The sequence below is a fragment of the Varanus komodoensis genome, unplaced genomic scaffold (genome assembly GCF_004798865.1).
Source record: "Varanus komodoensis strain SLA01 unplaced genomic scaffold, ASM479886v1 scaffold7_3, whole genome shotgun sequence".
In the NCBI taxonomy this organism is placed as follows: Eukaryota; Metazoa; Chordata; class Lepidosauria; order Squamata; family Varanidae; genus Varanus; species Varanus komodoensis.
Window position 1 is genome coordinate 15,908,717 of NW_025336480.1, and position 27,012 is coordinate 15,935,728.

The 27,012-nt window shown below is 38.6% G+C and overlaps 1 protein-coding gene across 3 annotated transcripts; it reads left to right on the plus strand.

Moving 5' to 3' along the window:
• Window positions 1-25,829, plus strand: CANX (calnexin). 3 transcript variants are annotated; one of them, XM_044454108.1, is made up of 15 exons: window positions 1-106; window positions 6,280-6,483; window positions 7,223-7,296; window positions 7,830-7,888; window positions 10,282-10,423; window positions 12,503-12,584; window positions 13,175-13,367; window positions 14,031-14,220; window positions 14,756-14,869; window positions 18,727-18,883; window positions 19,575-19,790; window positions 21,181-21,300; window positions 21,410-21,542; window positions 21,708-21,802; window positions 22,899-25,829. In XM_044454108.1, exons 2-15 carry the CDS (start codon window positions 6,283-6,285, stop codon window positions 22,950-22,952), a joined length of 1,830 nt encoding a protein of 609 aa, XP_044310043.1. In that variant the 5' UTR covers window positions 1-106; window positions 6,280-6,282; the 3' UTR covers window positions 22,953-25,829. The 3 variants fall into 3 exon arrangements, with proteins under 3 accessions (XP_044310043.1, XP_044310045.1, XP_044310046.1); XM_044454110.1 differs by having other exon boundaries at window positions 28-169; XM_044454111.1 differs by lacking the exon at window positions 1-106 and adding an exon at window positions 1,517-1,574.
• Window positions 25,830-27,012: the final 1,183 nt, after the last annotated feature.

Consider the following 27,012-nt stretch of genomic DNA (forward strand, 5'->3'; position numbering starts at 1 on the left):
TGTTAGGTAGATAGGCAGCGAGTGGGTGGCGGTTTTCTGGACGGGGCACGTGACAGGAGGCGCTGGGGCTCTCTGGAGTGCTCTGGCGGGTGGGGTGTGTGGCGAGGTGAGCGTTGCATTCTGTCCCCCCCGCCCTTTTAGCTCGAACGAGAGAAGAGAGCAGACGCCTGTGAGCGGAGGGCTCGCGCTTTTGCGCGCGGGGCACACTGGGAGTCCGGCGGGGGCCAAGGGGGGCATTTCGACCAGGCGAGGGGGTGGTAGACATGGGGATTGGCGGCGAGTTTCGTTGATGGGTAGGGCGGGAAACAGAGAGCTTGGGGCGCGACGCGTGAAGGGGTTGGCGACAGGCTTGGGTGGGAGGGAGGGAAGGCCTGAGGTGTAACGGCCGGGGGGGAGGTATGAATGCGTTTGGTCCGCAAGGCCCGAATGGGATGAGGCGGGTTGGATCCCCCCCCCCCATTCTACTAAAGATAAATAGGGTTACTTGTGCTTTCGGATCTAGGTGAGCTGCGTAGGCCTCTTGGGGTTTCTGGGAAGACAGCCAGGATACATCGGGTGGGGAAAGCGGGCCTTTAGTGTTCAGGCATGCGGACCGATGTGGTAATATTGCAGATCACTTGGTGGGTAGCACATGCATGGTATGACTAATCAGTATTTAGGATGGGTGTCATGTCGCTTCTGGGGGCTCGGAGTAAGGAGATGTACACTTTTTGTGTTGGGAAGGAGTATCGACTTAAGTAGAAGGATTCTATAAAAGGTCGCATTTTATTTCTTTTGTCGCGAACTTAACTGAAAGCAAGATGAGGAAATGTATGATTATGGAGTGGCAAGTAGGGCTTCGGGTACGGAGCCTTCCTGCTCTTCTTGAATGTACAAAAATATGTATATCTTCGTGCAAGAAGTATGCCGTTTTGCTATTCCGGATAAGGATAGGACGGGAACGTTTATTTAGTTTAATTCAGTGTACATGTAAAGCAGGGTGACATTTCACTCTGGACAAGGAGAGTTTGCACACTTAATTTCTGTCTGAAATAAATGGTTTTGTAGTGGTCGTTCTCAGAATTAATGATCAAACCTGTTTTAGTTTTTCTGGAAAGCGCCTGGCTATTTAAAATGAGCTCCCTGGACTTAGAGCTCTGAAAACAATTGATAGAAATATGCATCGAATTTCCGTCGAAACAAACATAAAACATGACTTAAGACTGCCTTGAATTTAAACCAATCTATTAGCAAAGGCTGTGTGAGATGAAAAACTTTGTGGGATTGAGTAGTTCAAGAAAAGGAGGTTTGAGGCCATCTCTGGTTTAAAGAAGGAAGTGATAATGCAGCAGTGTGCTATGTGAAAGGGTAGGGACAAAGGTAAACTGCAGAGGGAAGACATGAATAGTGCCATAAAGTGTGCAGGCCTTTGATTTTAAGTAGATAAAATATATAGATACATTTAAGAATTAAGAAATACCTATCATATATGTGTAGTATTCTTATTAATTGCTATTCTTTATTAATGTTAGATGTTTACCTTTGCACAGACCTGTGATGGAAACAGTTGATAGCAACAAGGATAAAAGCCCTTAGTAAGTTTTATATTTATTCCATGCAATACTACAGAAAGGCTTTCTATTCAATCAGCTGAACTGTGAATGGAATATGCATTCCTCACATCAGCACTTGTTAATGTTTCTTGGGAATGTTTTACACCATTTTTGTCAAAAGTAGTAATAACTATGTATTTCTAGCATGTTCTGTGAGCAGTTGGCTGCCCAGAGAGTATAATGCTTATCAGGCGACTTTTATGCAAATTTAATAATCAGGAATAGCAGATTCTCTGCATCTATTTAAAAGTGTCACTGAGCACATTTGTTCCATATGGGCTTAAGTGGCTACTGGGTGTCCTAAATTAACTGAAAGCTGATTTGTAAGGAGGAGTGCCATTTGTGTGAATGTGTATGCAAAAGCATTTCTCATTGCTTCAATGGGGCTAAATTCCTAGTGGCTTTAGGACTTCAGCCCCAGTGCAGGAAATAATAGTAAAATTTCTAGATTTTCCTAAAAGAGGCATAAGTAAAGCCTGTAGAAGATTAGAAAATAGTTTGACACAAGGTTATTAAGCAACACCTCACAGAAGATTTAAACCTGTAGTAGTATCATACAGCAGGAGTGACTTAGAATAATGTTGAGTTTTGCTCCGAACTGATTTGTATCTAGCTTTAGCACTGTTGGAAATATTTTTAATCAAAATGTGGCTCAAGGGAGGGAGTGTCAAATAGCCCTTATAGTACAAAGGCAGATGAACAGACATAAATGGAACCTGCAAGAGGTATGAATGGAAATGAGTGTAGTTTAAGTATCTTTGGTTCAGTATTTAGCACATGGTCTTGTATTAGGGAAGTTTTTCTAATCTCATTGTGAACAAGCTAGATGAAGGCTAGAGATAGGGCACTTTTGAGGGCATAGGTGTTTGCCTTGATGCCAAGTGCAACAGGTCATCTGATACAATATACAAACCCTATGTGGGGAATTAGTAGAAATGTATCATTAGTAGAATTATAAAATAATATACTGAAATGTGTAATTGTAGTCTACAATAACCACATTGCTAGAAAATAGTGCTTCAGTGAAGTGATTGCCCTCCCCTTGATTCTATTGTCTGCTTACATTGCTCCTGCCCTGTCATGCTTGCTGCTGTTTCTGTCTTACCCTCCTTCCTAAAGGACACCAAGGGGGTAGCTGCCATTGGTGCTATACTAATATTCCATGATGTAGTTCTAATGGCAGCTGCTCACTGTCTTCCAAGAATAGAGCTTGAGGCTGTAACCTAGGAAGAACAACAAAGGCTGGGCTACAGCTTCCACAAACTACTACTGCTAACTTGAGGACTTATGGAGGCCCTCCATGCCACCTCATAAATGCAGCCTGGTCTTAAGTTCTCCCCTGTTTGTAAGAGAGAAAGAGGGTTCTGTGACAGAATACAAAGACTGCTTCAGCTCTTGGGCAGTATAGAAGTTAAGGCAGTATATTATTTGTTTGTTTAACTTGTGCTAGGCAGCCAGACAAGTGATTATTTGCAAGCATAGAGTACTATGCTTAGAACTAAATTTATCCAGCTTATAAACTAACGTACTACGTTACCTTTAGATTCCACCTTTTTTCTTCATTCAAGGAACTCAAGTCAGCTTACATAATGTTCCTCAGTAGCTGTGAACTGTTCTCAGGTTTAGAAATAAATAGTCCCTGTAGTAATAATTGCTGTAATATTAAGGTGTTTAATAACCTGCTAGATAAGCACTTAATTTATTTACAAACATAACAGCTTTTCTCATTCTAATTTTTTAAAAAAATATATGCATATTTGTGTGTGTATGGACAGTGGATGAGTGGGAAGCAAATGCGAGTTAGAGGGCAAGAGAGATTTTTCTATGAACATTTGTTTGAAATACTTTATAACTTTATAACAAGAACACACAGATAAAACAGTCTATCTAGATGTTTTGTCATGTACACATGGACCATTAACAAAATCAGTGCTGCTTTTGCACAACTTTCACAATATCTATTATAACGCATAGCTTGACATCAACTTATGCTAACTGTTTGGGTGGTAAGTACTTGTGCATATTCTCAGGCCCCTGTCATCTAGTTCTTTTCTAAGCTGCCTACATGCTTTCCTAAATAAGCATAAGAAAATACAGATATGGGAAGAATTCTTCCTAGAAGCTCTAAATCCTTGTTGGATGAGACTAGAGGCCCATCCAGCATTGGACTAGGTGCCCCTGTGAAGATTCCACACAGAATGGGAAAGCTCCAGCGCTCTCCTGACCCCAGCATTTGATATTTAGAAGTCTTCCTCTGAATATGAAGTTTCATCACTCTAGTTAAACATGTAACGATTATTTTAATTCTTTAGAACCTTCATATACCCTGATGCAGTATGTAATTAGTGTCCTAAATTTAATGGTAAAAATAAATTTATTGCAAAAACTTTGACACTCAGAATGAAGCTATATTTTCCTCTGTTTCTGAAGGTCAGAGGTGATTGTGAATCTTTGTGTAAGTAAAAGGCTGCCATCTGCATGCAAGAGTGTAGTATCAGCAACTTGTAAAATTAGTAGGCATGTTGTGAGCGGAGCTGGCTAGGGCCAGGGGTCAGACTAGATGGCCCGGGGGACCCCTTCTGACTCGCTCTGTTTCTATGTTTCTAAAATCCCCAAGATTTGCAGAAATGGCAGATCTTAAGGCAACCCACAAAACACCCCAGTGAGAATTGAATATGCTGCGTTGCCTGCTACATATTTTGCCTGGAGAGAGATGGAATAGAGTTGCTTGCTGGCTTGCTGGAGTCCTGAAGGGGAAGTCTCACTGATTTTACTAACAGTTGAGCATAAATTACAAAAGGACATGTGTTGGTTACCACTTGAGCAGACTAATTTGCTTTTCTGCAGGGAGCAAATTCTCATCACAGCAGAAGAATGTAGTGTTAAAGCAGAATTCATGGAAAGTGAACAGTGCAATGTAATCAAGAGTATCCTAGATAGGAAAACAAACATTTTGTAATAATATTTACACATTAGATTATGAAGAGGCTATACCAGACTACCTTTAAAAGGCAGAAATTTCCAACATGCTCTTAACATGCCCTGTACTTCAGTTTGGCAGATTTTCTAGATCCAGCTGAGCTACATTCTTTAGCACTTTGTTGAATTAGCATATAAAAATACTTACAATGCTGCTTACTGTTGGAAGCCCACCTCCCATGAATGGTTGCCTGACTTATTTGTCTGAAGAGGCAGCAGAAGTCCTGCAGTCTATTTAAGCAATTTAGCTTATTCTCTGATGAAATGCTAGCTTCGGTTGAGGTAAATTTCCATGCGCCAAATTTCAAGTTCTACAGATTTTAGATTTTCTAAATCCTTGTGTTAAATTGGTGGATTAAACCTCAATTTTCTGGGTGGTAGACTTTCCTGAAGATCATGTAAGACTGAGTAGTGGAATCATTATATGATACACTTTGAATCCCCGTTTGGGGAAGAAAGACCCCTGCCTCATGACTTATCAAATGTAGACCCCCCCCAAGAATTTACCTGTGGCTGAAAGAGGTTCCTATTCTTACAGTTTAGATAATATGTACACTAAATGGTGAGGCTTTAGTTATTCTCTGACAATTTCAATATCTGTGATTCTCAAGCAACTTTTATGTATCAAATGTACTACAGGGAGCATTTTGTGGCTTTTGTTTTCAGGGAAAGGTGTACTTATGCCCCTTTATCAGAGCTGAAGTTTGCTTGTTGTGCTGTTAAATGGTTTTGTTCTTCAGAATCATACTTGACTCAGTTCAAGAATTAAACCCTGAGAAATTGTGTACAAGGCCTTTTGAATTTTGAAAGGCCAAACAGGTGCTGCATGGTACCAGTCTCTTGTATTCGTTACAATTGGCTTGCATGGTTGTAGGTGTTTATGTAATATATATCAAATTGTAATGATTGAAAAAATGCAGATGGCATGTATGAATGCTTGGGTACCAGTAGCCAGAGTTTCCACTGGGCAAGAATGGCATCCTAGTAACTGGTTCTCTGTTTCCTCTGCCCATAGACTGTATGGCCTTTCAGATTTTCTTCTACTGCAACTCCATCTTCTCTCACTAGTGGTTATGCTGGCTTGGGCTGGTGGAAATTGTAGTCCAACTGGGATGCCACTCTTTCCTCACATCTGCCATGGAGTCGAGCTGTGCTACTTTTTTATAACAATGATTTGAAAGCAAAATATAAATGAGAGGAGAACAAGATTTCTTCTACCATACAGGGATTATCTCCACCAAAGTGGCAATATTGTCTTCAGTTATGAAGCTTGGAGAATTGTATGCATTTGTCCCTAATACAACATTCTAGTTGCAGATTGACTACATTAACTTTTGTAAACTTATTTAATAATAACTGTAGCATATCTGCTGGTTGTAATGCATTTCCTTATTTCAAGTAAAGAAATGCAGAGCTGCTCCTGCAGCATCTGTTAGACTGCAAAAATCCTAAATGAACAGTGTATAAATTTTGTATTGGCATGTTAACTGTTCCTCCCCACTTCAGGGAAACATATGGTGAGCAAACATTTTTAGTAACAGGCACATCTCTTGTGTAGTTAATGACTGAAACCTGGAAGCTACACGTGAACATGGAACGATCATGGGTTCCTCAGTAGTGTACAAATATGTTGAATTGTAAGGATGGCTCTTTGATTTTGTTAACGGACTTAATATTGTTTTCTGTCCTTTCTTACATGTATGCATAGACCATGAAGCAGAAGTGGTTTCTGTGTGCAGCTCTGCTTTTAGCAGGTGCTTCTGCTATACTGGCACATGAAGCAGATGACCATGACCATGACCATATTCATGATGACAATGATGTAATAGATATTGAAGATGACCTTGAAGATGGTGTAGAAGAGATAGAGGAATTGAAGCATGAAGCCAGCACTCCTCCTCCACTTCCAAAGGTTTGCTTGAATACTTTATTCCAGTGCAGATATCCATCAAAGGGGATGGAGTATTTTTTAATAAGTTTATAATTTAGTCTGACTTTAACCTTCCTATGAGAATTTGGAGGCCAGATTGCAACTTGCTGCAATCTGCTTGCTTTTGGCAGAAAGGAGCTCCTCCATGATAAGATACGGCAAATATTAATTACATCCCTGCTTAAGTTACTGCATTACCAGGAGTGATTTTGGATGTTTAAAGCTTGGAGCACTTCGTGCACATGTTTTGGGATTGTAGCTTCTTGCACATGGGAATCTGCTGCATTTAAAACTGGAACATTATTGGCTGTGCATTTGGCCAACACAGAGTTATAATGAAAGACAATGCAGCATAGCTTTGTGTTCTGCCTCCTTTTTCTTTGTGTTCTTCTTTTGCCTTTTGAGCTAGTGAACCTTTAAGGCAAAAAACACAAGAAAGGAATAATGAGTTTCTGGCACAGTACTGTATCATATTCCCAGGTTGGAGACTGTGACAAGATGTGGAGTATGGATGTAAGTGATGATCTAAGGAACAATATGTAAGTCTGTGTTGAATTGAAGATCTGTTTTAATCAGTTTTCAACCTTAAAATAGAATATTTTGAAAGGTTGACATACAAACCAAGAATGTAAATATCAGTTCTTCTTTATTCAAAGTAATAATCTATTTAAAGTGTTTGGGATATCTGTTATCACAGTATATTGAAATCCTTCTACATCAGGTTACCTATATGGCCCCAGTCCCAACAGGAGAAGTTTATTTTGCTGAGAACTTCGACAAAGGAACTTTAGAAGGGTAAGTGTTTGTTCAAAGAAGCATTTGTTTTAAAATGAATCAGAGTCGATAACTTGCTTATAATGCAAGTGATTGCATTGTGAGCTCTTCTATATGTATCTTAGAAAACTGAAGTTTGAAAACATTTACATTGATTTAAACTGCCACAAGATCTATTAACTGCTCTTACATTAGGAGAAACCCATGTCATTCCATCATTGGGGAAAGCACAGGGAGTAGTGACATGAAAGGTTATTCTCTGTAGGTTATCCTACTTCAGGCAATATACTTGGTACCAACCTTAATGTCATTTTGACACCAAACTAAGATCCATTTATTTACCTGGGCACTTGAGTGGTAAATCAACTCTGCTTCTGATCAATTGATTTTATTTTTTTATTCTTGAGTGTTTTAATGCTACTTTTTAAAATGAAGGGCAAGATATAAATGGAAATAATACAATAATAAATGTATACTATAATTGGTGGACACTCCCTGTTGAATGTTGTCTTGTTATGCATTGCATTCATCAAATCCTTGGTTTTTAATTTTAGGTGGGTTCTTTCTAAAGCTAAGAAGGATGAAACAGATGATGAGATTGCTAAATATGATGGTATGTATAGCATCTTTCTTGGTCTTCATTGGGTGCTGTGAGGAGAAAAAAATATTTGGGGGCATTAGCATTGAACTGTTTCACCAGATTTATTGACGATAATGTGTCTACGTATAAGCAGACTGCCAGAATAGTTGTCGTACATCAAAGCTTTGTTACTTTAAATGTCTGTAGCTGCATGCTAGAAACAAGTTCTTGTAAGATTTTTATTCACAGGAGAACTACATTTTGCATTTTTGTACATTTTTAAATACAATCTGTGCTTGGTAATTTAAGTTGTTCCTGTGATATTAGTGCTATAAATTTTCAGCTGCTACATTTGTGAATTAACTCACAATTTGTCACTCTTACATGTCACCTGAGTCATTAACTAATGCTTTTATGTAACTTCTTGCTTGTTAAATGAAGAATCTTATGTCAGATTATAGGTTTTCAAATTTTTCTGGAGTATGTTCCACTTGATCAGATACATTTTGCATTATTGAGAGTTGCAGGGACAGTAAAAACTGTGTTTATGTGATGGGGACTAGAATTGTAAATGAGGATAACTCCAACAGGTTAAATTTTATCATGAGAAGCTTGAATCAGGAGAAAAAAGATGCTAATCCCACTGCATGCATAATTTGACTTGCCTATTAAATGTAGCAACTGTTTTGCTGAATGGCTATTTTTGATGATGTGATTATGAGTGTCATTATTTTTCTATACTTTTTTATTTCACTAGTTACACTTCTCTCAGCCTCACCCACATATATGCGTGTATGAGTGTACACCTGACAGTATAGCTAACTCTTCATCTGGTTGATAGAGGAGTATAGTGCATAACAACTCATGCCAGAATAAGTTTTTTAATCTTTAGAGTGCTACATGATTTTGTATTAAGTTTTGTAAGCCATTTCCTTGGTTACAGAGAATACACTTGTATGTTTGTCTTACCTACATTTTTTCAAGATGTTCAAGGCAGCATACATGGTGTACATTTCCCCTCCATTCTAGCCTCACAGCAGCCTTCTGAGGTAGGATAGGCTTTGAAAGACTATCTGGCCCAGGTTCTCCCAGTGAATTCTGTGGCTGAGTGGGCATTGGAAGATCTCCCTCCTTGTCCAGCCATTGAAATCAATGTGCTTTGTTGGCAAGACTTGTGACTAAAGCTCTTAGGCTCAGATCTGTATCTTGTGTTGTACCAAAAGACAAACCTATGTTTAGATTTCAACCACAGATTCTGAAATAATGCATATAAACAAAATTCTTCTGTATGGAAAACATTCTAGCCTTATTGCCCACGTTTTTCTTATGTAGAGAGAATGCTTTTATATCAAAAAGCAAGTCCTTATTTGCAGGCTACATGGCTAGGATACAAATTTATTACTTTATTGTGAACTAGAATAGAGTCTTGCAAGAGCATTTGATCGTGCAATAATGTGCTATCAAGTCTGTTCTCTAGATTACTTCCTCCATTTATTCTTTCTTTCTAGTACTTAATTATCTTCTGAGGTAGGTTTTATTTCATAGAAGTGTTTTTGGTTTATACAGCAACAACTTGCTAGAATTGATAGAGCACAGTTCTTTCAGCAAATAACCATTAAGCAGGAGAAAGAACCAGAACAGGAAGAGTTCTCCACATGCATGTGCCCAGATTGGATGATCCAAAAGCATTCATACGTTGCCTGTTGTCAGAGTAAATCATGCATATTTAATTCTGACAAATCATCATGGTGTGAAGTGGCTCCTAGCAATTCAGAAATTTGCTTTTGACAGTATGGGTTGGATTCTAAGTTCCCTTCTGCCAACAGATTTGCCTTTTTCATCTGCAGAAGTGACTCCACTGGAGGAAGAGATGGGGGTGATTTTCACCAATTTCTCTTACCCTCTGCATCTTCCTGTGCTACCCCATCCCACACATGTTGTTCAGAGGGGCCCTGAACCCTCTGAAGCAGTTTCTTTTAGTTATGCAAGGGGCTGTAGGGGGAGTGGGGATTAGCAAAAAGTACCTCTATCTCAGCTGGTGAGAGTATCCCATGAGATGTGAATGGAATTCTGCTGAAAAGCCACTGCCATTGACAGAACGTTGAGCCTTAGCTGAAAGATTGTAAGGAAGGGTATGTTGTAGGTGACCCTCCAGAACAAAGTTACTTCTGTTTGCTAAACAGTTGCTTTTACTTCTAAAATGTAACTGTAGATTATTGCAGTCAGCAGTGGCTGAAGTATAAATAAGGGTTCTCTTCGTAAATGCTGCCAAAGCCAGCAAAACTGTACATTATGATTGTTGTAAATATAAGGCCTGGAAATGACATGGCTGTTTGTACTATGTGTGTTTGCAGTCATGCAAGGCTTGTTATAAAAAGAGTTGAAGTAACAAGGAGCTTCCTAACCTATTGTGTTTTCTTTTATAGGGAAGTGGGAAGTTCAGGAAATGAAGGATACCAAACTTCCAGGGGATAAAGGACTTGTGCTGATTTCCCGAGCCAAGCATCATGCAATCGCTGCCAAACTTACCAAGCCCTTCATCTTTGATACCAAGTCCCTCATTGTACAGTATGTAGAAGTAGCTTTTTGTGCCCATTATGTTCTGTGTAGTAGTGAAATGAGTACACGAGTGTCTGTTGAAGTGTACTCCATGTATCATATGCAGGTGTACAAGGGTTTTGTTTAAGGGAAGCAGGGGTTGTGTCTTTGAAGTCAAAGCCAACAAGATGAAATTCTCAACCTTGTTGACAAAGTCAGAAAGTTGCTTGGTCCAAATGGTTTTCATCCTAGAGTTCTCAATGCAAAATTGAAATAGCTGACCTTACCAAAATATTTAACATGTCCCTAAAATTAGCCCTTGTACCAGAGGATTGGAGAATGGCCAGCCAATGTAGCACCAATTTTTTAAGAGGGATCTGGGGAATCATCCTAGACAAGTTAGCTTAACTTCTGGTAAATTGCTTGAAAATGTTAATAAAGACAGAATCAGTAAGCACATAGAGGGTCAAGCCCTGCTTAAAAAAACAAAAAATGCATGACTTCCATAAGGGGAAGTGTTGTATCACTAACCTATGAGATTTTGAGAGTGTCAGTAAGCACATAGGCATGGGCAATCCAATAGGCATTGTTTATTCGGATTTCCAAAAGGCTTTTGACGAAGTTCTTCACCAAAGGCTCCTGAACAAACTAAGCAGTCATGGAATAAAAGGGGGTCCTCTTACAGATCACCAGCTGGTTAAAGAACAGAAGAAAAGGGTGGGAATAAATGGCAGCTTCTTCCAATGGAAATGTGTAACCATCGCAGTCCCACAGGGCTCTGTATTAGGACCAGTGCTTTTCAACCTATTCATAAATGATCTGGAATTTAGAGTAAGTGGTGAAGTAGCCTAATTTGCTAATGACATGAAATTTTTTAGGTTAAAAGGTTTAATCTAAACTTTTAGGTTAAAACCAAAAGGGAATGTGAGGAACTCCAAAAGGATCCTTTCCAACTGGGAGAATGGAATGAGCATCAAATGCAGTTCAGTATGAGCAAGTGTAGAGTAATGGATATTGGGGCAAAAAATCCCAACTTCAAGTATCTGCTGATGGGATCTGAACCTGCAGTTACTGAACAAGAAAGGGCTCTTGGGGTAATAGTGGACAGCTGGATGAAAATGTTGGCCCAGTGTGCAGCTGCTGTGAAGAAGGCAAGCTCTTTGCTAGACATACTTAGCAATGGGGAAAAAAATAGAACTGCCAAGAGTGTACTACCTTATACAATTCTTTGGTGCAACCACACGTCGAATATTGTGTTTAGTTCTGGTGGTCTTACCTGAAAAAGGACATCACTGGGTTGGGGAAAAAGCACAGGGAATGACAATAAAAATCACCAGGAGGCTGGAATAGTGGCTACAATAACTGGGAATGTTCAGCTAAGAAAAAGGCAAGTAAGGAGAGACATGGTAGAGGTGTTGAAAATAATGCATGGTGTGAAGAAAGTGAGGAGGGATACATTTTTCTCCCTCTCCCATAATACTTGCAGCTTGGGCCATTTCAAGAAGCTGGTTTGTGGAAGGTTTAGGACAGAGAAAAATACTTCATACAGCATATTGATAGACTTGAGGGGTCCTGTGGGCAGCTGGTTTGCCACCATGTGTATGGAGTCCTGGACTAGATGGACCATTGGGCTAAACTAACATGGCTTTTGTTATATACAGTTGGTAGAAGCTGCCATTATGTTCTTTCAACAGCAGAGATAATAATGCCTTGCTGTCTTTTCCACTATCTGAGCCAATTGCATGTAATAAGTAAGCTATGGTTTGACTGTTAGAGACCTATCTTGTGCTTACCCTCTAATTTGATCCCTTGCTAAAGCAGAATTCAGTGACAGCTTAATTGGGAAACCTAGTTGCCTTCAAGCAGAATTTAAAATTGTGCCTTAAAGTGGTTCTCTAAATACTGATTTGGAGCCAAACCAAAGAGGGGAAGAGATGATGCATGCCCATGATGCACAGTCTTGATGATCAAACCTTGGTTTGCCTGTTCTGTGAAATGAATAACAGTTTTCAAGAAGAGCTAATGAGTGGGGGTAGTTTGTATTTTTGTGTGGGGGTTGGTTTTTTGGTTATGGTTTTTGACATTGTATCCTCTTATGTTATAAACTAGGTATGAAGTCAATTTCCAAAATGGAATTGAGTGTGGTGGTGCATATGTGAAGCTGCTTACCAAAACTAATGAACTGAATCTGGTAAGTGGCATTCCATTGTTGTCTCCTGAGCATTCGTTCCTAATACTTTGTGCTGAATTTTTTCCTGTGTTTGCTGCTCTACAAAATTGAATGTGTTCAATGACTAGCTGTTGCTGTAATAGAATAGGCTGTGGGCCTACATGTGTACACTACATTTTTATAGTCTGCCAAAGGATTGGTACACGCTTTTTGCTGAAAGCTGAGGATCATCTTCATTTTTGGACTAACATTGCAAAAATTGGCACATTGCAAACATTTTCAATGTTAGTATCCTTAAACAGTATGGATTAGTAGTTTGAATTTCATATCGTGGCTTATAATTTTATTGTACTGTATCACTCGAGTCTTTGAAAGTTGGATTTCCAGAACTGTACAATTCTTACTGTAGAAAGACAGTGACAAAAGAAATAGTCTAGTTAGATTTTTATTGGTTCTTGTTAATTTTTTCAGTGCATTTTGTGTGCAATGGGATGGTTCTTAATTTACCGAATTCAGCAGAAGTAGAATCAGTGTTCATAAAATGTAGAACAGGATCTTGTCTTTCTAATTTATACAGTGTTTTTGAAGCTCTGTGTCCGTGTGTTTTAAAGGATCAATTCCATGACAAGACTCCCTATACAATCATGTTTGGCCCAGACAAATGTGGAGAAGACTATAAATTGCACTTCATCTTCCGGCACAAGAGCCCCAAGACGGGCAAGTATGAGGAGAAGCACGCAAAGCGTCCTGATGCAGATTTGAAGAACTACTTTACTGATAAGAAGACTCATCTGTATACACTGGGTAAAGCAGCCACATCTTTGGAGTTTCTTGTGAAATCTAGTGTAGGTAGCGCTTATCAAAGATAGGAATGAATCTGAAGATGTTAATGGCAGTTGTTGATAATATTTTAATAAAGTGAATGCCTTTTATTTCTTGCATGACCCATATGTGAAACCTTGAATAACTTTTTGCAGGAGAAATTAGGAATTCTAGTAGATAATTAGGCTTCCAAATACATATTTTAAATATAGCTACATTGCTAGTGTAAGAAACCTGAAATACTTTCACATTGTTAATTCAAGTGAATGGATATTTTTACATGCTTTATCCCATTTACTGTAAAGATGGCTTCTGGCTGGTGTTTCAAGAAGACAGAGTAGGGATGCACAATTTCAGGTTCACAGACTAAATCCAACCTACATGGGCTTTCAGTCCAGCTCTCTGTGCTTGTCTTGAAGGACATGTCCCTTCCCCAGACTCTGATCCCTTTTCCTAGATAGCCAGTTATAAGTACAAATTGCCCCAAAGTCATTTGTCTGTTGAGAGTATAAAAATCTTAATGAACACCGTTAAATTTAGCCTTTTGGATGAAAGATGTTTGGCATCTCTGCAGACACTAATTTAAAGTTAAAATGTTTTAATGTCTTGAAAATATTATACCTATATTTCCCTGCCTTGTTCTAGTTTTGAACCCAGACAACAGCTTTGAAATCTTAGTTGATCAAACTGTTGTAAACAGTGGGAATCTGCTGTCTGATATGACCCCTGCTGTGAATCCTCCACGTGAGATAGAGGACCCAAATGACAAGAAGCCAGAGGACTGGGATGAAAGAGCTAAGATCCCTGATCCAGATGCTGTAAAGCCAGATGATTGGTGAGTAGCTGTTAGAGTATCCTTGGGAGAAGCAGTGACTTAATAAAGCTGCTGTGATATCTTTGCTACTGGTATGAAAAAAGTCATAAAAGACAAAAGTGAAGTCCAGTTTTTGAAGCCTAATTTCAGACCATCAGAATATTTTTCGCTCGGAATTGCAGCAAAGCAATGCCACTTGAAGTTGAAGGAAAAATTTAGAAAGCAAACAAATCTTTGGTTAATAGTGAAGGTCCATCAGAGAATAGAAAAGGTGTTTATCTCTTGAATATATGCAGTCTGCATGATCTACAAAGAAGAGCTTTTCTCTTTTTACCAGCAGGCATGCTGTGAGAGACAGGTGACACACAGGAGGGCCTCTGGCTGCAGGAGAAGAACTACATCATATAGGCAAAGATGGTTTTTAAAGGGATTCTAGGCTTGATTAGTTAAAGGCTTGATTTGTGCATGGAAGTGATAAGGCAGCCAAAAAAAATGGTATAGGAGTGGTGCAACATGCTCCTTGAAAATGTTATGATCTGTTCCTACTATCTTCTAGGGATGAGGATGCTCCTGCTAAGATTCCAGATGAAGATGCTGTGAAGCCAGAAGGCTGGTTAGATGATGAGCCAGAGTATGTTGCTGACCCTGATGCAGAAAAACCAGAGGATTGGTAAGTTAAATGCTTATTCTGCATTATAGTGTTTTCCACCATAAACTATTGTAGTAATGTATTGGTCAACTTTAAATTATGCAAGTTCATATAGGAAAAAGTACCCCTTTCTGTCTAAAGTTGCACAGGGTTGTACCTTAAGTGAATGATGTGAAAAACGGATTTCAGAACTTGTGTCACTTCACTGCCTGTTTCTTTTTGAGCTTAAACCTGTATCTAGTTGTGTTTGTGAAATATGGCTGGTTGTATTCCAGCACTTACCACATCCTGCATTTTAAGTCTAGCTGACTTCTTCAAAGATTGAACATGCACATATCTGCTTAACAGATTGATGCTTGGTTTGTGTAACTTGGGAAGGATTGATAGGCTGCTGGCAGTCTTTTGCTCAACAAGTTTTTAAAAAGCAGACAAGATTAGTTGCAGAATAGTTTTGTTACCAAAAACAGTTTCTCACCTTTTACTTTAAAGCACTGTAGTATGCTGTAGATTCTTAAATTGTTTTGTATTATGTGTGAAATTTATATAATCATTGTGGTGATTGTGGATAGACAGATTTTCTCCTTCTGATTGTGCTAGAAATTGGTCACTTAATGAAATTGGAAGTAGATTGAGGATAGGAGAACTGCTGTTTGATGCAGTACAATACAGATTAGAACTGCATGAGTAGACTACATCTACTAGCTCAAAGGAGGACAAGCTGAGGACTACATTCTCCCATCATCTCTTACTATTGGCTATGCTGGCTAGGACTGATGGGAGTTGTAGGTCAAAATATCTGGATTCTGCAAGTGACCCATCATTGTATTAGATCAATGGGGCTTCATACTAAAGTACTACTCATTTCATTAGGTCCGCTCTAAGTATAGGTAAGTCCACATCTAGTCCAATGAATGTGTGCAATATGTATCAAAGATGTGGTAATGGTCATGAGTTAGATGGTTTTAAAATAGAATGGACACATTTATGGAGGAAGAGGTCTGTTGGTATTTGACTCAATAACTAAGTTTGGAAATGATATTTCTTCAAACGCCAGTTGTTTGTACATTGTAAACAGCCAAAGATTGTTTTCTTCATGCCCTATTGCAAGCTTACTAAAAAGCCTCTACTTTACACCCACATAGTTTTTTGATCTGTCTTGATCTTGATCTGTCTGCCTGCCTTGATTGGATATATAACTAATGATAGTGAAGTCAGTTATTGAAATAGGGCAAGTAAAAAGTTCATATTGTACCAAATAGTTAATAAAGGAGTATACAAATACTGCACAGATTGATAGTATTATAATCTGTGCTATGGAATGGTCTTAACCCAGTTAGCATGTCACAGCAACAAATCATGAGTTAACTGTTTAAGAATTGTTTCCACTTTGTATAATCAACTGTGAATACCCCATTGAACCCATAAACAACCCAGGTTCCCAGGTTTGAACAAAAAGTTGCTAGGTTAACTCTGGGTTATTTTCAGGTTAAACAACCCTAGTATCTAGGTTTGGATGTCAACCTAAGGCGTGTTCATAGGTTGTTTAGGCACGCTGTAAGGAGTTTGTGTGTAGTGTACATGCTGGCAACTTGTGGATTAGTTATGATATATGAACTGGTACAGTAAACATGATTAGCCTTGTAACATGTGAGGCATGGTTACCTCAGGCTGTCCTGAATATATGCCTAATTTGTTGGCGATGTCTTAAAGTTTCACAGTTGGAAGTTGCATCATGGTACCAAGATGTTATTGTTTGCAGAAGAGAATGATTTAGCTGTAAAGATGCAGTTAATAAGGTTGCAAGTAATGGAGTAGGGTTTGTGTTAACTGTGAATTAACCTAAAGATAGTTGGGATAACTGCATCAATTCAAATGACAACCCACAATTAAACAAATCAAGGATGGCTTGGGAGCAAACAAGCATGCTGGCTTTCATCTACTTCTGCAGTTCTATGGATTCCAATTCTGGGTTATTCCTCCTGTTTGTTGTTGTTAGTCGCGAAGTCATGTCAGACCCATCGCGACCCCATGGACAACATTCCTCCAGGCCTTCCTGTCCTCCACCATCTCCCGGAGTCCACTTAAGCTCACACCAACTGCTTCAGTGACTCCATCGTGCCACCTCATTCTCTGCCGTCCCCTTCTTCTTTTGCCATCTATTGTTCCCAGCATTAGACTCTTCTCCAGAGAGTCCTTTCTTCTCATTAGGTGGCCAAAGTATTTGAGTTTCGTCTTCAGGATCTGGCCTTCTAAAGAGCAGTCAGGGCTCATCTCCTCTAGGACTGACTGGTTTGATCGCCTTGCGGTCCAAGGGACTCGCAGGAGTCTCCTCCAGCACCACAATTCAAAGGCCTCAGTTCTTCGGCGCTCAGCCTTCCTTATGGTCCAGCTTTCACAGCCATACATTGCAACTGGGAAAACCATAGCCTTGACTATACGCACTTTTGTTGGCAGGGTGATATGTCTGCTTTTTAGTATGCTGTCTAGATTTGCCATAGCTTTCCTACCCAGAAGCAAGCGTCTTTTAATTTCTTGGCTGCAGTCCCCGTTTGTGGTGATCTTGGAGGCCAGGAAAATAAAATCTGTCACTACCTCCATTTCTTCCCCATCTATTTGCCAGGAAGTGAAAGGACCGGATGCCATGATCTTAGTTTTCTTAATGTTGATATTCCTCCTATAACGTTCCACAATTCTAAGTTCACATGTCATGTTAAACTACAGAAAGAGCATCCTTGCTGTTTTGTTAGCAGGCATGGATGAGTAGTCTGGTTCCAGCACTTACGCGCACTCTCTTGTCCACAATGATCCAGTTTGTTTAAATTGTGGATTGTTCTCTCATCCAAACTTGGGTCAGTGTGTATGTTTATAAAAATGGAGAAACTTTGTCTTCCCTAATATTTATTAGCTGGGGAAGAAAATTAAGCATATAAAGAATGTAATAGTTAAGTAAATCAAGTTGCCTTGTAACATCACTTAAAGTCCATCACACTTTTCAGAGACCATTATTTTCCCATTATTATGTGTATTGCTTGCTAGCTCAAGAATCTTAACACTACTTTTCTTTATGAAGTAAAGTCTGTTCACAACTGAGGTTTCATTCAGGCTCTGGGAAACAGCTCTGACCCAGCACAGGTTTTCGTAAACTTAACATTCTCATGAAAGATAGGGAGGAATATTACACACCCTATATATATGTGTGCACACACATCCACCCCATTCTTGGAAGACAGAATCAAAACTAGAAGTAAAAAAGCAGCCAATATTTACAGAAGCCTAAAGATGACAACAGTGGTGGAGTTCAACATTAAGGAGCATAGTCTTAATACATCAAATATCTTGAAAAAAAATATTTTTAAGTTAGCTGTTCAGCCAGTGAGGCAGGTTGAATGACATCTGGGGATAAGTGGGCATGTCCTTACTTGGAGGTCTTGTGTTAGAGGAGTTGAGAAGCCTGGTACTACCTCCTATATCACCTCATTAGCTGCATAAGTAAAGAAGTAGGTAGAATTGTTCTGAATAATATTGAAAGTGTTGTATTCTCACTAAGTTTTTTTCAGCTCTGGTATCCTGGTATTGAGGAATTAAATATTAATTCCAGCTTATAGCACAAAGTTGCTTGAATCTTGCATTAATAATCTTGAACTATATAGATTCTTGAGTTGATTACAAGTCAACTACAATTTCACATTTATTTTCAATTTTTAGTTTCTATTAAAGTTACAAAGGATTTCTAGTATTATCTGTGTGATGGTTCCTGTTATTCAATATTGGGTTAGTGACTTGTAGGATAAATTGCTATTATGTCAAAGATACTGTTTAGCCAAAAAACAAAATTAACAAACCCATGTGGGATCCTAAAAAAGAACTCTTTTTTGAAGGGATGAAGACATGGATGGAGAGTGGGAGGCACCCCAGATCGCAAATCCCAAATGTGAATCAGCTCCTGGCTGTGGTGTCTGGCAAAGACCCACAATTGACAATCCAAACTATAAAGGCAAATGGAAACCTCCCATGATCGATAACCCCAGCTACCAGGTAAGATGTCTTATTTATATTTTAAGATCCAAATAAAAAAATTGAACTTGGTGGATTACAACTGTTGATCTTTTAGGTGTACCACAAGACTTTTCTCTTTTGCTGCAACATGGATGAACGTTGTTCCCCTTTTGGAAACAACCTGATGTGTATTAAGACTATAGGTTGCACTTCAAACTCATGGATTGGATGCTATGCTATATATACGCACATTGCTCTTGTTACTCACTAAACAGTTTTGAATCTCAGTTTCCCAAGAACGATATATGCTGCCTGCCTGACTATACCTTAGCTTTTAACTTCAATCATAAATATAAAAGCTTTAGTCTGCTCCAGCAATGGCTCCCTGGGATTTTAGCAGACTTCGTTCACAGCCCTGCTTCCTATTTCATTTTTATTAGAGATGCCAGGGATTCAACTAGGATATCATGCATTCAGTGTACATTATTTATTATGGACCTCTGAGCAGACACCTGTTCTAGTTGTGAAAGAAATGATTAAAAAATAAATTGGAAAAACAGTGGAAAATGCTAATCTTTACATACAATAGATTCATCAGTAATGAAATTGTGGGTTTAAGTTAAAAAAAAAGATTTCCTTAAATATATTAATCAGTACAAAATCTTTGAAGGGTCAGTTAAAATGAATACTTGTGTCTGAATTTACTGAATGGTTTCTGTGCATTCTTCAGGGCATTTGGAAGCCAAGGAAGATTCCAAATCCAGATTTCTTTGAAGACTTGGAACCTTTCAGGATGACCCCCTTTAACGCACTGGGACTGGAGCTGTGGTCTATGACCTCTGACATATTCTTTGATAACTTCATCATCTGTACTGACCGAGCTGTGGCAGATGACTGGGCTAATGATGGCTGGGGTCTGAAGAAGGCAGCTGATGGTGCTGCTGAGGTGAGAAATAAAAGCTTTGCTCCTTAAGTGGCTCTGCCAAGGGTTGGCAAATATTTTCCTATCCTTCTTACTCTTCCTTCTTTTTAGAACAGGTTCCCCCCCGCCGCCGTGTGTGTGTGTGTGTGTGTGTGTGTGTGTGTGTGTGTACGTGTGTACGCATGACTGCATGTGCATACATATTCAAGAGAAAGTACAGGGAGAATTCAGATTTCTTCATTAATGATATGGGAAACCAGTTCTGACTTTTCACTACATTCATACAACTTGGGTTACATAATTGCCCCATTTGTACAAATTAGAAGCCTGTGCTAAAAGACTGATTTATTTACTTATTTATTTAAAACATTTTTATGCCGCCCCCATCGCATCGAAGCCTCGGGGTGGCTCACAACAGAAACAAAATACATAAATAAATAACAATATAACAATAAAAAGGTTATTTAAAAACCTCTGGTGCATCTCGGCTAAAAATTTAAAATCCTATAAATAGAAATAATTTAACAATTAAAATAAGTTTTAAATAAAAAGGTCTTAGCCTGGCGCCGAAAAACAAATAACGACGGTGCCAAGCGGACCTCTCTGGGGAGCGCATTCCATAGATGAGGCGCCATCATTTACTATGAGCCAGTGTGATGTAGTGGTTAAGAGCATGGGACTGGGACTCGGGCAATCTGGGTTCTAGTCCCCGCTCGGCCATGGAGCCAACTGGGTGACTTTGGGCCAGTCACAGACTCTCAACCCAGCCTACCTCACAGGTTGTTGTTGTGGGGATAAAATGGAGGAGGAGAATGATGTAAGCTGCCTTGAGCCCTTTGTAGGAAAAAGGCAGGATATAAATAAAAAAAATGGTAGACCTTTAAGTCAAAGGTATTTTATTCCACACCTGTGTTGCATAGGAAACTGTGGTTTATACCATTGGCCCCCATCTGACAGGCAGTGGTTCCTCTGTGCTTCAGAGAAGAGCCTTTCCCAGCCTTTCCCAGCCTGACCTGTAAGTGTCTGGGCTTGAATCTGGAATCTCTTGCATGCAGAATATGTGTATCAATATTCTGATACACACAGCTACAGCTCTTCTTTTCTACAAATTCAAATGCACTTTATTGTTTCCTCCAGTACATAACAGGCAATATGGCTGCTAAAGGAGGCTGCAATCTCTTGCTGTATCTCCTAGCCTTTCTGAGCTGGTGCCCACTCTTATAATTTCCCCAGAAATAAAACATGCCTTGATCCATTTAGAGTGTTGACATACGCTGTTGTTTTTTTTTAATTGCCTTCTTTGTTGGGCCACATGACCTGTCCTATAATTTTTCATTTGTGGCCATTAGTTATCTTCTGTGATTGTTTTAGCTACAATCCATATTTCTATTGAAATTTTATCATTGTTTTTTAGCCTGGAGTAATGGGTCAGATGATAACAGCTGCTGAAGAGCGTCCCTGGCTTTGGGTAGTCTACAGCCTAACTGTAGCTCTGCCTGTATTTCTCATTGTCCTCTTCTGCTGCTCGGGAAAGGTATGTGCTCTGGAAATTGTGAGTGTTAAAATATGTTCGGTAGGAACAGGATGGATATTAACTATTTAGGAGAAATTTCATTGTGGAATACTTCTGACAATTGTTTCAGAAACAACCAAGTGCTGCAGAATACAAAAAGACAGATGCTCCTCAGCCAGATGTAAACGAAGAAGAGAAAGTGGAAGAAAAAGACAAGGGAGAAGCAGAGGATGAAGAGGAAGAAACAAATGAAGAAAAACCAGGTAGAATAGATTACTGGTCCTGAAATTGCTTGAGCTTTCTCCTTTATTTATTTTATTATAAAAATGGAAGTTTAACACCAATGAAGAATGAAAAGGTGAATACTGGTCTGCAGATGTTGCAGTGACATTCTTTTAAAGAATGAACACTTCATGTTTATACTTTAGAAGAGAAGCAGAGGAGTGATGGTGATGCAGAAACTGCTAGTCAAGAGGAAGAGGAGGAGGAAGAGGAAGAGGAAGGTAGTAAACCCATTACAGAGGTATGTAACACTTCATTCTGGAAGAATAGTAAAACTACAGGCTTTTAAATCCCTTATGTAAGAGTACCTTGTATAGAACGTATTTCCTAAACCATGAATCAAAACCTTGGCACAGATGGGATCAGTTCTGTGAATTCTGAAAGCCATTGCAACTTCAATGTTTAAAAACCCTTATGAATATGCTAGTATCTGGAAGGGTGCAGTCTTTTTACCCCTGGTCTCAGTTTGCCCAAGCCTCTGAACTCAGAAGCTTATATGAATCCTATACCCCAGATGATGTGGTGTGGTGGTGACTATTGTTGCACACCATGAATTTTGTGTACACTGACATTTTCAGCCATTGAGATAAAGCATCAGGGAAGGAGGGAGGCTAGGGCGTAAATAGGAATTGGCATCATTGCTGAACTGAATATTATGCTTGTCCAAAATTTCCACTGATGAAGGGGGGAGATACTGGATTTTGCTGCATGTTCTGGTAACTATGTTGTTTCTTACGCACACACTTGCTGCAGTCTACCTCCAGTCTTCCAGGACCTTGTCAAAATGAGAAGTTACTATACCAGCACAAAGAACTACTTGAAGATTGCTCTAGACAAAACATATTTGGCAATGCATGACCTATACGTGGAATAATTTACAAAGGAAACTTCTGTTTTAAGTGTGACATTGTTACCATAAGCATTAGTTTTTTTTGTTTTTTTTTTTAAAGGCACCACTAGATTACTTGAGCTGATGCAGTTTACTATTTTGTAGTAAAATTGAGGAAAATAAGCATGGCCTCAGTATTACCTTTTCTCCTGCTTTGGACTTGGGAGATTTATGAATTAGTTTTTAATGCTTAGTCTAAACATATATGCAATGGGATACCAACAATTTGGTTAGACTAGCAACTGAAAAAGCAAGCTACTTCATTTTAAACAATCGCTTGTCTGTGTTTGGCATTGGTAACTACTGTTGTTGAAAGAACAAAGTTCCAGCTGCAGACATCACTCCTCTTGGATAAAGAAATCCTCTTACTACTTTCTCAAGCTTAAAAATAAAATTTTCATGTAAAGTAACTTTTATGTAAATAAAATATATTTTCCTATCTTTACAGGAGGAAGAAACTGTGAATAGGTCCCCCAGAAACAGAAAACCAAGAAGAGATTGAAATATCCTAAGAACTTGATTAATTTTCCCCAACATGTTTTTGGGAGAAGGACCTTGGATACCTTTTGCTGAAACTCAAAAAACCTCAAGACTTCATCATCCACAGGTTCCTGTCAAATGCTCTCCAGTGTAAATGAGTGTTTAGCAGTCAAATATTTGCAATTGTGTTTTAAAATAGAATATTCCTGTAGAAGGAGAATGCATTTAACACAATCGAGCTATGAATTTCTGGAATGTTACAAGAACTAACATTTTTCTTTATTTTTAAATAGAATGATAGAATAGCCAGTCTCTCAACTTTGGCTTAAATTAATGTATTAATCTGTCAATGGAAATGAACAGCAAACCTTAAAAATGCTAGTTATACAGTTTTTATATTTTTTTTCTGTACAAATGTTTTACAAACATGGGCACTCTTAAATCTTATTTCCCTTAGTTTGATCATGTTAAGGGGCCAATGCCGTTAAATTAACCATTTTCACTTCCATCCAAGACAGGATAGTTTAAATCTATTTAAAGAATATCAAGCACTGAAACTTTTCTTCGCATTCAAGGAAAACCACAAAGAAGCCATGTAATACTTATATTGGTCATGGGTACTGCCCAGAAAAAACAGTATTCACAATTGACCTGAATTTTGGAGCAAGTTCTGGTGTAGGGTACCAAGTCTGAGACTGGGTTATCTTGTTGCTTTAGGCCTTGACTACTTCTTAATATGAACTTTATTTTCCTTGTGTTTGGGTTTTTTTTACAGTCCCCCCCATGGTTTTTCAACTCCTTCCTGTTCCAGCTTCTGCTACTATGCAGTTTGTTCAGAATGCAGCTTAGCTGCTATAGAATACATATGCTCAGCTCACTGTTAAGTCTGGTGTGTGTGTGGTTTTTTTTAATCTCAAAAGGTAGAACAATACCTTTCTGGGGCCAAACACTGTGGACAGGGACAGTGTTGCTAAGTTTTGCATTGTTTCCATTGTATGTACATTCATGCACAGATGAGGCATAGACAGCCTAACCTAAACAAACTTGCACCAAAAGCAGATGTCAGTATTTGTGGCTGAGGAAGGAGTATGTGAAAACATACTGGGCAAATGTAATATTTGGAGTCTCAATCTGCTCTTCATGTATCAAACTATATTGTGAATGTAGGGGGGTCCAGATCCAGCTGAATAAATTTTTTAAAAAATGTGTTGCATTGAGTATCTAGCCATCTAAAACCATTTTTGTGTGGAATACAGACTATCAGTGTATAGCTCTAAGAATAAATTTATTCTTTTAACATTGTATTGGAAGACACTGGGTCAGAGGAAGAGAGTAAATGTTTTGCTACCTGTTGCCCTCTGCTTACGGGCAAAATGGTTGTATGTGCACTGAATAGGAACACTCAAGGCTTTTACTTGCAGATAAGAAATTTTCAGAGTGAGAGCTTTTGCTGCGTGCAAGGGATGATTGTCAAACATTTGAACAGGACCATAAATGCACTACGGAACGTTTTGGCTTGATCAGTGTGTAACTTAATTCAAACCTGTTTATCAGTCTAGTTATGGACCACTTTCCTTTTAGAAACTAAATTTTATTCACCTTCTAAGACTTCTAATTACCAGATCTTTCCAGAGTAGTGCTGCTGTCCTCACTGGAAGCAACAGCAAGCATTGCTTGGTTAATAGCACCTTTTAGCTATTAAGCAGATTGCAAAAGGAACTCTTGTCCATAGCTGCCTGTCATTTATTTTCCTAGACAAAGTGACTTGCCATTGTCATTTTAACCCCTCAGTTTGTGCTAATTGTAAATGTATTTGAATGAATGCTCTCTGCCTTGTGAACAAGCTGTTGTTCCACCAAGGCAAAAATGGGAAACGTGTTCCTCTTTCTTCAGAGTCCAGAGAATAATGAAATTGACTTTTCTTTTTCAGGTGAAGGTGATGCTTAATTTATAGTTAAATATTTGACATTCACAGGATCTCTCCAGAATGCTCTCCTGCTTGCATGTTTTGGCTTTTTCATGTCATTAAAATTAGAAAAGGCACTACCATAATTATCTTACAATCTGTTGCTTGAAATATGCTAATTACAAAAAGAAAAACAATTCACACTGGGCTCAAAGGTGTGTATCAAGGAATACAGCACACTGAGAGAGGACAGATAGATCAGCTATTTCTGAATAAAGCAAGAATACACATATGAAGTCAGTCGCAGCTTCCAAATGACTGACTTTATAAATTTTATTAAGTTTGAAGAAAACACATTCTGCTGTTGGAAATCCCTTATACTGGCAATTGAATTGATAGTGGGAAAAGCACAGTCCTAGACTGCGTTAATGACAAAACTTTCCACTCTCAAATAAGAGAACGTGAAGGTATTAGACTATTTTTTATTATTTTGGATAACGAAGTGCATTCTGGCATTTCAGATCCATCTGTGTTAGTGTGTTGGACAAAAGTTTAGGTGCTTTTAAACAAAACCATGCACTTCAATAAATAAATGGTCTTTCATACATGCAATCTAGCATAAATTTAAAATGTTCATACAAAATGCACTGATAGTATATGTAGATATGGACAGGTGAGTCTCATGCAATCAGCCTCAAATGGGGAAAGGTATCTTGGATCAATGTTTGGCTCCAGTTAAGCTGTGGCAGTAAATATGGTGCTAAAGATTAATTTTTGGCACTGTTCTGCCTTTTCTCCACTATAGTTTTCTAAATGCCAGTATTGCCTACATAACAGTTTCAGATGCAAACCCCTCAAGTGTTGGTATACAAGACTGACTTTCTCATAAAAGTCCTGACTGTTATAAACCTAAAGATGCAGTATGCATATAAATATATTGGTTAAGTTATAAACAAATGTAAGCTTACTCTAATAAAGAAACATAAATCACTATTTTTTCTATTGTCTAGTCTGCTATAATTTTTTAAAAGCTTGGGTTTATGTACAATCTAAGGAGAGAGACTTAGGCAAATCTTGAGAGAAACTTGAGGATTTTCAGGAGTAAGAGACCAAGTTCTGGAACAACTGGATATCATACAAAAGGCAGAATAGTGAAATACTCCACATTATTTGAAATGTGCTGCTGATATACTTTGAGTTTAACTGTTAAAAGTGCTAAGTTGCAACTGCATCATGTTTTAACCAAGTTGAAATGGAAAGCATTGTTTAAAAGGAATTGTTCAAGTTTCTAGTGAGAAATGCTTTATAAATGTTGAAGTGCCAAGAATCTTTTGAACTGGATCATAAAAATACACAGTTGCTTGGGTTGCTCATATTGCTTTTTTAGCTTAATTGTCATATCTGGACATGGCACCGTATCATCGTCGTTCTACAAAAGCTAACGGTACAGTAAAATAGTCTAGAGACTAGCAGAACCACATGGGAGGCATGTGGATCTAATGAAGTTGATAAACCTACAACTATCAATCCAATTATCAAGTTTGCTGTGGCTCTTAGGTACTCGGAATCCACCAGCATTTGGAGGACCATACATTTCCCACATCTGCTCCAGAAGATAGCAATCCATAGAAAATACCATGTTTTATATATTAGGTAATACAAATTGTACTTGCACCTGATCCTAAAACAAGAACTACCAAGGAAGGATTAGAATTAATAGTGTAGAGCTATAAGTTGCTTTTAAATTCTGGTCTTTCTCAGATTGTTGGCCACTTTTGGTCATTGCTTCAAAATTACATTTTCATAGCTCAGTATTTCAGTACAGAGCTCTCTCCTATTCTCTGCTTCCTGCTTGAATCTACTGCAAACCTATTTCCATGGGTAATGCATAAATCTAGTACAGTCTCCATACAACACAGCCTATTCAAAGAACCATTTGGAATTGCATTACAGGGCTTGGGTTAGGCGGCTTTCTTCTGCAAGGTAGCTTCAATAGTCGGATAGAAAATTGGTTGACTTCGTCCAATTAGGTAAGATATTTTTATAGATTTAAAAAGCTCGAAAGTTTGGAGGCCACTATTTTATATACCTAGCCCAGAGTGGCAGCCTTCAATTTACTTCCTGACCTTGTGTTTGAAAGTCTAACCAGCTCTTGAAAGTAAGTGTATTTCAGCAT

Bases quoted from the DNA above. Each gene is read 5' to 3' on its own strand.
- CANX (XM_044454108.1), top strand. From the start codon at position 6,283: ATGAAGCAGAAGTGGTTTCTGTGTGCAGCTCTGCTTTTAGCAGGTGCT. The intron at 7,297-7,829 runs GTAAGTGTTTGT...TTTTAATTTTAG, and splicing joins GACAAAGGAACTTTAGAAGG to GTGGGTTCTTTCTAAAGCTA. The intron at 10,424-12,502 runs GTATGTAGAAGT...GTTATAAACTAG, and splicing joins ACCAAGTCCCTCATTGTACA to GTATGAAGTCAATTTCCAAA.